The sequence below is a fragment of the Rhineura floridana genome, chromosome 18, assembly GCF_030035675.1.
Source record: "Rhineura floridana isolate rRhiFlo1 chromosome 18, rRhiFlo1.hap2, whole genome shotgun sequence".
Classification (NCBI taxonomy): domain Eukaryota; kingdom Metazoa; phylum Chordata; class Lepidosauria; order Squamata; family Rhineuridae; genus Rhineura; species Rhineura floridana.
Genome location: NC_084497.1, coordinates 28,259,280 through 28,272,552, shown reverse-complemented (window position 1 = coordinate 28,272,552; position 13,273 = coordinate 28,259,280). Strand labels below are relative to the sequence as shown.

The following is a 13,273-nucleotide window of genomic DNA, read 5'->3' as shown; positions in this document are numbered from 1 at the left end:
CCGACTGCTTGTCAATATTCTTATTGTTTTCTATTGTCGTTCTTTTTTGTTTTGCCTCACTTGGGTTGTCTTGCGTCATTTACCAGGTCTTTGCCTCAGTTATCCTGCCTGTAAAAAGGAAATAACCATAAACCATACTCAGCAGGGCTCAGGGGAAGGGCCGTAAGCTCAGTGGCAGAGCCCCTGCTTTGCATTCAGAAGGTCCCAGGTTCAATCCCCAGCATCATCTCCAGGTAGGGCTGGAAAAAGACTCCCTGGAGGCAGCTTCCTAAGGGAATTAAGAAGTTGGGAAGAGGACAACGACCCCTGGGGAAAACCAACAGCAGTTTCTGTTTGTGTGTCTGAGAGAGAACAAATAGGTTTGTTCATCCAAATGGGGAAGGATAGAGATGAATAAGATGATGATTATTAAAATTTATATCCCATCCTTCCTCCAAGAAGGAGCCCGGGGCAGCAAACAAAAAACTAAAAGCACTCAAAAACATCAAAACAAAACATCTTTAAAAACATAATAAAACAAAACAACTTTAAAAACAGCTTTAAAAATGTCTTTAAAGTGCAATTCCAATACAGACACAGAGTGGGATAAAGGTCTCTAGTGAAAAGGCTTGTTGAAAGAGGAAGGTCTTCAGTAGGCACCGAAACCATAACAGATGGCACCTGTCTAATATTTAAGAGGAGGGAATTCCAAAGGGTCGGTGCCACTACACCAAAGGTCCATTTCCTATGTTGTGTGGAACGGACCTCCTGATAAGATGGTATCTGCAGGAGGCCCTCACCTGCAGAGCGCAGTGATCGACTGGATATATGAGGGGTGAGATGATCTTTCAGGTATCCTGGTCCCAAGCTGCGTAGGGCTTTGTACACCAAAACCAGAACCATGAACTTGGCCCGGCAGCAAATGGACAATGGGAAAACAGGTTTTTTTCCCTCCCTCGCTCAACAGTACTAGAACTTGGGTTTCATCTAATGAAGCTGAGAATTGTATCCAATATACACACATATATACATATCTATAGGGAGTGATACTAAAGGGACTACAAAGGTAAAATTTAACGTAGAAGGCATAAAATCAGTGTCAGGCTCTACCTTCAGTCCCTCTCAAAGGCTCTCCGGAACAAGATCATTTTCAGAAGTCTCCAGAAAACCAACAGGACCTGGGTGCAACAGTAACTCTCCCCACTAGTGATTCCCAGCAACTGGCATTCAGAGGCTTGCTGCCTCCGATATAAACACCATTCTGAGTAGCTGCTGATAGCCTTCACCTCCATGAAGCCTCAGCGTCAAGGTGGTTTTAAAGGACAACCCAGGTACAGAGTGGCAGAATGGCAAGAACCAGCAAGAAAAATGTCATCTCTGGATACAAATTCTATGGGAGGGACAGGAAAGGGTGTCGCTCTATCAAAGAGAGCATACAGGTGGAAAAGCCTGCAAAGGTAGGGTTACATCCAATGCTAGCCTTACTTAGAGTAGACCTATTAAAATGAATGGACCTAAGTTGGGCATGTCCATTAACTTCAGTGGATCTACTCAGCATAGATTTATTGAAATTAATGAAGTTAGTCATGTCCATTAACTTCAATGGGTCTACTCTGAGTTGATTTAGCATTGGATGCAGCTTTTCATCTCCAGATGTCATCAAATGCATTCTGCAAATGCTACAGTGCCCATCATCCTTGACCCTGACCATTGGCCATGCTGGTTGGGGCTGATGGGAGTTGTAGTCCAAAACATTTGGATGGCACCAGGTTTGGGAAAGATGATCTAAACTGAACAATTCAAAATTGGGAGTTTGCTATTTTAATAATTTGTATACCACTTAATACTGCAGTTTCTAAGGGGTACACAATGGAGATGCAAAAAAAAAAACCCCAACACTCGCCTAAAATGTCTGCTGAAAGTTTTGAAAAGTCTTCACCGAGTAGGGTGTGCATGTGTGTGCAAAAAAAAAAAGAGAGGTCATTTAAATGACTTAAGAATTTAGGGTGCTTGTCCTAATCAGAGCAGATCCACTGAAATTAAGGAAATGACTAACTTGGGTCTGTTAGTTTCAGTTGGTCTACTCTGAGTGACCAGCGTGACGAGAGAGACAGTGTGGTGTAGTGGTTAAGGTGTTGGACTATGACCTGGGAGACCAGGGTTCAAATCCCCACATAGCCATGAAGCTCACTGGGCGACCTTGGGCCAGTCACTGCCTCTCAGCCTCATGAAAACCCTATTCATAGGGTCGCCATAAGTCGCAATCGACTTGAAGGCAGTACATTTACATTTACTCTGAGAGAAATTAAGGCTGTGTACATACTATATAGTTAAAGCACATTCCTTCCCCTAGAATCATGGGAACTGTAGTTTACCCTGCACAGAGCTCCAATTCCCAGCACCCTTAACAAACGACAGTTTCCAGGATTCTTTTGGGGTGGGGAATGCACCTTAAATGTGCTTTTAAAAAATGCAAACAAGTTTTAGTTAGGGAGAGTTTGCATCAGAATCCTTCTCCCAAATGCATTAAGTCTAACAATTCAAGGTTTTGTTTTGTTTTGGTAAATGGCTTATTTATTTAATTTCTATCCTGCCCTGTCAGAAGGAGCCCAGAGCAGCAAACAACAAAGTACAAAACATTAAAAGCATCTTTAAAAACAGTTCCAGTACAGATGCAGACCGGGATGAGGTCTCTACTTACATATCTTGTTGAAAGAGGGAGGTCTTCCGTAGGCCTTCCTAGAGGTTTTGTGTGCAGTCAAGCAGTATATACATTCTGTTACATAAAATAATAGCTTTTAAAAAAAATGTTTTTAAAGATGTTTTGTTTTAATGTATTTTAAAATCTGTGTTTATGGTGTTTTAAAGTGCTTTGAGTGCTTTTGTTTGCCGCCCTGGGCTCCTGCTGGGGGGAAGGGCGGGATATAAATCAAATAATAAAGAAATAAAATAAAAATATGCCACCCACCTTTCCCCCTAATCACGATGCTTGATCATTCCGCCTTTTTCTTTCCTTCTTATGTAACCAAAGCGAAGGGTTAAGCTGATCCAGCTTGGAGGCCTAGAATGGAACAAGAACTTGTACAGAATGACAGGAGGGGATCTGTCGGTTCTGGTCCCATCGCAGCTTGAATTGGTGCCTCTCCATATTTCCCAACAAAGCTGATGCCTAAATGTCTCTACAAGCACACAGAGTGAGCGATTGGTACCTTACGAAGCCTCTGGAGGGGGATAATTGATGCATTCAGGCGTCAGCAAGGCAAGGCGCTGTTGAACTAACATCTCTGGCCTCTTATCAGGATCCCTTGTTTACGGGTCTGGGAGGGGTTCCATGTCCAGAGCAGGCAGCCAACGGTTCTTTACCTCCTCAGCTTTGCTCAAGGAGAAACCCAACCTGAGGCAAGACGGCAAGAAAGTAGAGCGAATCTCAGAGCAAGTGAATTCACGGAGCAGCAGGTAGGTGCTGTAAAAAATAAAATAAAAACGAAAGACCAGTAGAAAAGTTATGCTGAATTTTTATTGGAAGGAAAGTTAGAAATGTCAGGGAAGGAAACGTGCCATGTATGGAGAAAGACAGGTCTAGGAAGCTATGGCGGGGACATTTGTGTATATGTGTGTCTGTCTGAATTTTTCATACGCCTTTCCATAACTGAGGCTTCAGAAACTGATCTAACCACAATACAAAACAGCAGTTAGCTTTGAAACAGGCTAAGGAAACTGACTGTGATTGGTGAAAGGCATTGAACCTGGTGCTATACAGGCTTTTAAAATATTATTTCGTCAAACCGTCTAAGAGCAAGCTAAGGGACCTGAATTTACCACCACCACACAAATCTGTTGGGTTAAGAAGCGGCATCATTCAAGGCACATACAAACTGATTGGTGTTGGGGATTTTTAGAAAAAGAGAGCGACGGAAATGGACTACAATTAACAGAGTCTTTCATTTCCGCCAATTTGTTCTGTGTTTTCTCATTTTCTCCCCAATATAGATTTATTTTACTGAATAATGTAGATAAAGGACTGGTAAGGAAGGAGAGGATGGAAGGACAGGTGCCACCAAAGCCACCTACAGTAAATTTTGATCGTACAGGTGGTCTTCATGCATAACTTTAAAAATTGCATTATCAGTCTGCACATAAAAACTCCTTGTGACAGAAAAAGACCATAGAATACATTGAAAGTAGAACCGAAAGGGGGAAAAAGAAATCACTCACAGATACATGCAATTTCCCCCCCCCAAACAGAAAAATCATTGAATTTTTCATTTAAAATGGCTTATGATTTGATTTGAAGTTTGATACCAGTTCACGTCTAATGGGAACAGTTTATATAAGATAAATGGTTGCCAAACTTAAGGCTCCTTGTCATCCGTTGAACTAAGATACAAACAAATTTTACTTGAGCTTGTATTTAATTAATAAACCAAGAATGGATTATTTTTGCCTAGCACAATCACACTTTATAATATTACCTCGCCTCACCTGTATCCTCCATCTATTAAGGTATTAAATAACACTATTATAGATTTTCATGTTAACAATTTTTTTGCAAACATTTGAATTTTTACATTGATACATTACTATTGTTTAGAAAAAGAGGATGCAAACCCACTGAATTTTTAGATAATCGCAGCCGCTCCACCTGGCACTGCAGGCCTGTCAAAAATTCAAGCAACCATACAGTTAAGGGACCTCCTCTTTTGGTTTATTCGTTGTCAAAAATTCAAAGCACTGGAGCAAGCTTCCCAAATATTTTTCTGAGATGACCATCCAATACTCTGTTCTCCAGTTGCATCGTATTTACCCTGTGGCTACCATGATAAAAGCGGGGTTTGAACTTTCCCCTTTTATTAATTTACTTTTTGCCCAGAGCTACCTTATTTAATTTTTTATTTTTATTTTATTGCAAATCCATAACAGAAGAAAAAAGGAGGGAGGGGGAAAAAGCAACGTCAGCTCCCTTTAATAACAAGAATAATCCATCAAACTTAATTTATACACCTACATTAATATAAGCCAGCCATGTGTCCAAATAGGAATCCAAATGAGATTGTCGATTATAAGATGTGTGTTCAAATGTGGACTGTGAGTAAAATCCACAAACCTCTGCGTAACAGATTGTGGATAATCTCTGTGTGGCTGATGGGAACGTGGAGGGTTGCCAAAGATTTTTGCATTTCATTTTTATCTGCAATGTTTCTAAGAGAATATGTTGCTTTCCTGTTAACTATGCTGCTTTAAATTTGTATTTAATATTTGACCTTCATTGGAAGTGCAATTTTTACATATATATATTTTGTAATGCTTTCTTTGATACTTGAATTTAGGTTTTTAAAACATAACGTGGTATACAACCAGTGTGAAGTAGCGGTTAGAGTGTTGGACTGTGACCTGGGAGGCCAGAGTTCAAATCCCCACTCAGCTATGAAGACCCCTGGGTGACCTTGCGCCAGTCCGCTATCTCTCAGCCTAACCGACCTACCTCACAGGGTGGTTGTAAGGATAAAATGGAGAGGGGAGAACCACATACCCCACTTAGAGCTCCTTGGAAGAGAGAGAGTATATAAATAAAAATATAGAAATGATTTAAATAAATAAGTTAACCAATTCTCCTTCCTGTAGTTCTCCACACTGCAGTGCCAGCAAAACTGTGAGGCGCATTTCAGCCGCCTGCCTGATCTCCTTGGTTACCTTGATGGGGAATATCTCTCTCGATTTAAGCAAAACTCTGGAATCGTGGAGAAATGCTGAGAAGGCTCTTGCCAGTCTCCCGTCATGCCAGAGCATCCTGGCTCTCCGTCTTGCCGGACTCCTCCATGATGAAGAGAGGCAGATTTGTTGTTGGGGAGACAGCGAGGGTAAAGCTTCAAACATGTCTCTGCCGGAGCGTGCGCTGGAGAAGTTAGCCGTTTCTTGCACAGAATCCAGAGAGACGGTCTGCTGCAAGGAAGGGGCAGACTTTGGGTGCCAGGATTTCATCAGCAAGATCAGACAGAGGCTGAAAAGCTCCCAAGCAGCAGAGATGGCTCTAGTGCGGTCTGGGATTATTTCAGAAATTCTGGAGTTGCTTGGGAGTCCTGAGGAGGACCTCAAAGCGATGAAGTCGAACCCCAATTGGGTTGATGTGGCAACTCTCAGAGTTGTCCTCCGAACCAAAGGAGCCGTCCTGAAGACTCAAGGGACGGCCCCATCAGCATCTGAAGATGCCCAAGCCCTCTGGCGTCAGATGTCTGCCATTCTCACCTACTCAGTCTTCGCATCTGAAAGCGTTCAAGAATGTTGGACAGAGATCTCAAACTTCTCCATCTTGTTCACCCGATCCTCAGGCATCCCTGTCCTCTCCCTGTCTCCAGAACCCTTGTTGTTGATGCCGAATGAAGGTTTGGTGAAGGAGCTGGATTCCTTCCAGGCTTGCCTGTCGGAGAAGAGCCGTGAGAAACTTGGCAAGAAATCCAAAGATATCCTCTCCTTGGTGAGCCTCAAAATCAGCCTTCTGGCAGTCGCCATCCTCATCTATCCAATCGTCCTGGTGTCCTTTAAGGAGATGATGGACTGGATTCAGAATTACGCCAGGAGCCTCAAGGAAAGGACGGAGGACCTGAAACGGGAACGGCGCTTGGCTGAGGACCTTCTGCATCAAATGCTGCCCAAATCCGTCGCCAAGCAGTTGCGGAAACATAAACACGTAGAGGCAGAAAATTACGACCAGGTAAATCCACTATCATGGATGACCTCTGGGAATGCCTTACCTTGTATACCCGTCTGGTCACTTCAGTTCTCAGGGAGAGACACTCTTATAAGTGCCACATAGGCGTTTTCATTCATAGGCCTTTTCTTTAAAACCCACCATGACAAAAGATTTATCGGCTCTTATTTTGATGTTTTACTGATGAGAGGGAGGAGGAGAACCAGGGGATTCAGCGGAGAAGGGGACGCTCAATTAAAACCCCCATCCCTGTTGTGTGATCTGCATCAATAACAGTTCTGAAATGCAGTCCACCCCCCCAAACAAACTTTGCTAGGAAATGGTACTTCGAAGCCAAATAATAACTCTATTTATACATTTCTCTCTCCTATCTCCTTTGTTCCTGAGTCCTCAGCAATCGTCCTCTGGCGTCAGGGGGGCACCTCTTGACCCCACCCCACCATTGCATATTTTTGTGTTTTATCGAGAGGTATCATTACCGAAACAATCCCCATAATTGGGCAATTACTAACAGCCAGATCAGAATCCAAGGCATCAAAGAGGAGGAGATTGCAGAAAGACATCTGGAGATAATTATGGCAATCACTGGAAATTTAGAAGAAAGGAAGAATTAAGCGTGGCTCGGTGCAACATTTAGGATTGGATATCAAAGGAGGACATAATAATAATTATTTTTTTATTATTTATTATTTGTTTCATTTATAGACCGCCCATAGCGAGTGGCTCTCTGGGCGGTGTACAAAAAGGTTAAAATACAAAATATCAACAATAAAATCAGACAACAAACAATAAACACAAGCAGCAACTAAAGAAAAAAATAAAAAATAAAAAATTTAAATTATAACATAAACGCTTAAAATGCCTGGGAGCATAGCCAGGTCTTAACCTGGCGCCGAAAAGATAGAAGCGTAGGCGCCAGGCGTACTTCTTCAGGGAGGCATAACGTAAGCGTTGCACCATAATCGGGGGTGTGTGTGGGTTTTCAGGAGCCATCTTTCATAAAAACCCTGTTAGGGGCCTACAGCAGCCATCCCAAACCTGCTGCCCTCCAGATGTTTTGAACTACAGCTCCCATCAGCCCAGCTCCAAAACATCTGGAGGGCACCAGATCCAGAAAAGCTGGCCTACAGGCTTTTTCCTGCAAGGCTGGTTTGGAAGCACATGACGGCAGCTTAAAAACTTGTCCCATGATGGTTCTGCTTGTAGAGAGAGCCGTTCAGTTACAGCATATGCAGCAGACAGGCAGACTAAAATTCTTGATTTTCACAAGATAGCTGTGGTGTCCCTCACTGGCTAAGAACAATGGAAGTTGGGAGCAGATTGATTTCTCACAAAATGGGCAGAAAACTGCCTCCACGTTTTGCCCTAGATCCATAAGGACTAGAGCCTTTTTAAAAAAAGAAAAGCAAGCAAGCTGGGAATCTGGGCCACCTAATGGGCTAAGTGGGCACTGGGTAGCATGGCTAGAATCTGGGTAAAACCCAGTGATAAGCAATGAGTGATAAGATCCCACAACCCACTTTCTTCTGACAGGTGACCATCTTTTTTTCGGACATTGTGGGCTTCACCACTATCGCTGCCTCCTGCACCCCATTGCAAGTTGTCAAGATGCTCAACAACCTCTATGTCTGCTTTGATACCAGGATCGAATCCTATGATGTTTACAAGGTTAGTGACTTAAGTTTTTTAGCAGCAGACTACTGGGGGGGGGGAATCCTCAGGCAGGAAAAAAAGGGGGCAACCGATCCAAACTATTGACTGGTTACCCCTCTGGGGTGCTACATCGCAGAGATGTTAATGTTCATAATAAGATTTGCACATGCTCCTGAATTCTGGGGACGCTTTTTCAGCCTGAGGGCCACTTTTCCTTCTGGACAACCTTCTGACCAGCTTCAGATCCCCATAATCCAGCCATCTCTTAGACAGGCTCCGAAGGTCCTCACACCTCTGGTCTTTGAAAGATGGCTGAGCGAGCGTTCGTTGCCCGATATCTGGCTCCTGGTGCCCAGTTGCCCTCTTCCCCTATCCCTCTAGGTGGAAACCATTGGGGACGCCTACATGGTTGTGAGTGGCTTGCCCGAGAGGAACGGCACAAAGCACGCAGACGAGATTGCCAAAATGGCCTTGGATTTGGTGGCCGCCGTCCGGCAAGTCGTGATACCCCACATGCTGACTGGCAAGCTGCAGTTACGGGTTGGGATTCACACAGGTAGGCTGATGGACAGGCAGGGAATGATGGAGAAGAGGCGGCCACAAGGGGGCAGCATTGTTCAGCTGATTAGCTGGACCAGACCTGCCATGATAGGTGCCATTTTTTAAGTATTATTTTTGGGGTGGAAAGACAATATTGTTATTTATCTTTGAGGAAGGGCCATAGCAAAATGGCAGAATGTCTGCTTTGCCTCCAGAAGGTCCCAGGTTCAGTCCTCATCATCTCCTGCTAAGGCTGGGAATGTCCCCTGCCTGAAACCATGGAGAGCTACTGCCAGTCAGTGTAGGTAATACTGAGCTAGACAGACCAGTGCGCTAAATGTACCAAAATTACTTCTCCAGTCTCATGCACCTCCTCTCCAAGAGTCCATCGTCTCTCCCATTCACAACCAAAGTACTTTTTCCCAACCGCTTGGGAGTGGATCCATTTTTGGACACTCCACACATAATGGCCTCTCAGAGTCTGTCATCCCCATCTCCCAGGTCCTTGCGTGGCTGGCGTCGTCGGACACAAAATGCCTCGATATTGCCTCTTTGGAGACACAGTGAACACGGCCTCTCGGATGGAGTCCACCAGTTTGCGTGAGTGGCTATGCCCCCAACTCAGGCAGAGGGCCGTAGCTCATTGGTACGGAATCACAGAATCATAGAGTTGGAAGGGGTCTATACGGTCACTGAGTCCAACCCCCTGCTCCAGGCAGGAATCCAACTTAAAGCATCTCCGACAGGTGGCTGTCCAGCTGCCTCTTGAAGGCCTCCAGTGTTGGAGAGCCAACCACCTGCCTAGGTCATTGGTTTGACGGTCATAACGCTCTAACAGTAAGGAAGTTTTTCCTGATGTCCAGTCGAAATCTGGCTTCCTGCAACTTGAGCCCATTATTCCGTGTTCTGCACTTTGGGATGATCGAGAAGAGATCCTGGCCCCCTCTGTGTGGCAACCTTTCAAGTACTTGAAGAGTGCTATCATGTCTCCCCTCAGTCTTCTCTTCTCCGGGCTAAAAAGGCCCAGTTCTTTCCATCTCTCCTCACTGGGCTATGGTAGAGCACCTTCCTTGCAACCCCAAGGCCCCTGCCATCTGCAGGTAGAGGTGAGAGAGACCCTTGTCTGGAACCCTGCAGAGCTGCCTCTAGCCAGTCTAAGCAGTTCTGAATGAGACAGACCAATGGTCTGACCCAGTGCAAGGCAGTTTCCTGTGACCATGGACTCCCTCCATGGCATGTTGCCCAGACTAAGGGAAGGAAGCCAACCAGAGAGACTTTATATCACCTTGTTGCTCCCAATTGGTTCTCTAGTGTCACATGACCTCCTGAGCCAGGAGGATTATGGGTGGCGGTGTGATTTTTCTCAAATAGAATCCCCTGCAGTTCTCTCCTTCAACCAGGAGGCGGCGCAGGGACCATGCCACACTTAACAATGTGCTTCAATCACTCCTTCCCAGCTCAGAAGATCCACATAAGTTCTGCCACGTACCTCGCACTGCTGGAAGATGACGCCTATGAGATCGAGCTGAGAGGGGAGATCGAAGTGAAGGTGACCATTGTTGTTTCTCTGTTCACAGAGTGCAGCCTGTGGCACTTTTGCAGGAAAAAGAAAGACAGGTTCCCTGCCCTGAGGAGCTTACAATGGGTTATATCCAACGCTAGCTCTATTCAGAGTAGACCCATTGAAGTTCATTGACTTTATTCATTTATTAGATTTATATCCTGACCTTCCTCCCAGTATACATGAATAAAGTAGATTCATTGCTTTCAGTTGGTCTACTCTTAGTAGGACTTAGCTGGCTACAACCTAATCTTTTATTTTTTTAAAAAAAGATTTATATATAAATAAAAAGAGAATAACTCACTCTTATTACCATTTTAAAGCGTATTACATTCATCAAATGCACAAAATACCTAATAATCGACTGTATATTTTGGAAAGTGGCTTGTTCGCTCTGCATTTGGACACCTCTTAATGTATTGTAACCAGATGTTGCATGACAGTCCTGGAGATTAAGGAGGCAGGGGTTTATCTACGTTTGGACACAACTGGGCACCATTTTACATCAAGATGGCAGACAGAACCTTTAAACAAATGCACTGATATTAAACAAATTTTGCATGATGGTCCCCGAGACCAAGGAGCAGGTTTTTATCCAGGTTTGGATGCAATTGGATGCCATTTTGAATGAAGATGGCAGATTGGACCTTTCAAAACCACACTGATTCAAACCACATTTTTCATGATGGTTCCTGAGGTCTAGAAGCAAGTGTTCATCCAGGTTTGGATGCCACTGGGTGCCACTGAATCAAGATGGCAGGCCAAACCTTTCAAAAGTGCACTGATTTTTTTTATCATACCCGAGCAATGGCAGGTATGGGGTTGCTAGTACCCAAAACAATTAATCTTGAACCCTCCCCACTCAAACACACACATGTACACCACCTTGGCTAGGCTGAAGATTTTGGATCCTCATGTATTTCTCTCTCGTCTTGGGTAGGGAAAAGGGAAAATGAAGACTTACTGGCTGCTTGGAAATAAGAATTACAGTGTCCAAAACGACAGTCTGGTGTGCCACTGGAATCCGGCGTTATCGCAGAAGAAGATGGAAAACAGCGTTCCCTCTATTCAGCAAGTACGGAGATGCATGCCCTGGAACAGTGGGTTGAAAAAGGCTCCTAATGTCATTTAATTCAATTAAGCAAAACAGAATTTATTTAACCCCCATAATAATGGCGGCACCAATGGTAGCCATGTCTGCACAACTAGCCACAATGACTACATTTTGCTTCCCCTGTCGGAGGCAGTATGCCTATACAGTGGAGACTACTGGCTCCGATGTCAGTGGGACAGTGAATCTGCTCTGGGGTTTTAGTGCAAACTTTCAAGGAACTGCTCCAAGGTGCTGAAACCTATTCCCAAAAACAGGTTCAGCACATTGGACAGCTCCTAGAAAATTTTGGACTAAAACCCAGAACAGATTCACTGCCCCGCTGACATCGGAACCACTAGTCTCCACTGCCTCTGAATACCAGTTGGTGGCGATCCCAGGTGAGGACAGGGCTATTGCGCTTAGACTCTGTCTGTGAGCTTCCCAGAAGCATCTAGTCTACCACTGCAACATAAGCAGTTTGAAAATGATAGCTTTGCTTGAATGTACCTTATTTTATTTTTTTTCCATCTCTTTTTGGCTCTTGTCAGTCAAGCACGGGCACGGTGGGGAAACTGATGAATGAAAGAACCCCAGCAGCGTCACATGATCAGAGGGGTTCCATCGGTCACGATGGCTCACCACTCAGCACTGAACTCCCGAATCCTAGAGAAGAGGAGAGTGGTCCGGATTTACTCAGCCACCGGCGATACCACCCAGACTATGTGAAGACATCGCTGCAAAAGAGAGAGCTCCTGCCAGGGTGTGTGGATGGAGTGTGAATGGGAGGGTGCTCTGGGGAAACAGAATTTCCCATGGCACCCAAGATTTGGAGGCACCTGTCCCAAACCAATATGCTTTAGTGTCTAGCAGTCATTCTTGCTTCTGATTAGTGCTAGACAGATTCCTACATCACTGTAAATGTGGCCACTCATGTAAAGTACGTAAGAGCATTAGAAGACCGTAATACATTTGTTAGCCTTTAGGATGCCAAAAGACTCTTTGTTGCCTTTTCTATTCTGTTTTTTTTGCTACAACAAGACTTTATGCAACGACATTGGCTTCATATATACCATGCATTTAAAGCACACTTGAAGCACAAGACTTCCTCCAAAGAATCCTGGGAACTGTCATTTGTTAAGGGGCTGGGAATTGTAGCTCTCTGAGGAGTAAACTAGAGTTCCCAGAATTCTTGGGGAGGGGGAGGGAATGTGTTTTAAATGTATGCTGTGCACCTGTGAGTAGGCTGCACTTACATACAGTGGGCACTAGGTGTCAACAAGGGCCTGCCCCACAGTGGGTAGATTTTATTTTTTAAAACCATGGAAGGCTCTGGTAGCTGCTAATGACTGATATGCTTACAGGCAGCTTTGCAGCAAAGGTCCCTTTTGCCGGTCTATGCAACAGGGCCTGCTCCTTTTCATGCATTAGGAAACAGGAGAGGATGGTAGTTTGAACAGGACATATTTTCCAGCATTAAAAGGGTGAAAATTGTTGCACGATAGCGATATACCTGTTGTCATGCGAAGGATCACTGGTGCAGGGCTCCCCCACGTTCTGCAAATCATTACAAATGGGATCTGCAACAAAATGTTGCAGTCTGTCTTCACCTCCTAACACACATGTGGCCCTTGGCCTCGTTTAGTGCGGCCCTCGATGCCTCCCGAAGTTGCTCCAGACTTCCCTCCCATCAAAGTGCCCTTTCCTCCTGTTTGTTTCTTCTTAATTGTTTCCCAGATTTTTA

At 44.5% G+C, this 13,273-nt stretch overlaps 1 protein-coding gene across 1 annotated transcript; it reads left to right on the top strand.

Annotated features, from left to right (window-relative positions):
* Nucleotides 1–3,304: 3,304 nt before the first annotated feature.
* On the top strand, nucleotides 3,305–12,576 carry LOC133372547 (speract receptor-like). The gene is made up of 8 exons (XM_061601316.1): nucleotides 3,305–3,435; nucleotides 5,602–6,688; nucleotides 8,219–8,353; nucleotides 8,720–8,894; nucleotides 9,380–9,478; nucleotides 10,336–10,427; nucleotides 11,380–11,514; nucleotides 12,081–12,576. Exons 1-8 carry the CDS (start codon nucleotides 3,311–3,313, stop codon nucleotides 12,309–12,311), a joined length of 2,079 nt encoding a protein of 692 aa, XP_061457300.1. The 5' UTR covers nucleotides 3,305–3,310; the 3' UTR covers nucleotides 12,312–12,576.
* Nucleotides 12,577–13,273: the final 697 nt, after the last annotated feature.

Coding starts and splice junctions, on each gene's coding strand:
- LOC133372547 (XM_061601316.1), top strand. CDS start 3,311: ATGTCCAGAGCAGGCAGCCAACGGTTCTTTACCTCCTCAGCTTTGCTC. Junction 3,436..5,601: donor GTGAATTCACGGAGCAGCAG/GTAGGTGCTGTA, acceptor TCCTTCCTGTAG/TTCTCCACACTGCAGTGCCA. Junction 11,515..12,080: donor GCGTTCCCTCTATTCAGCAA/GTACGGAGATGC, acceptor GGCTCTTGTCAG/TCAAGCACGGGCACGGTGGG.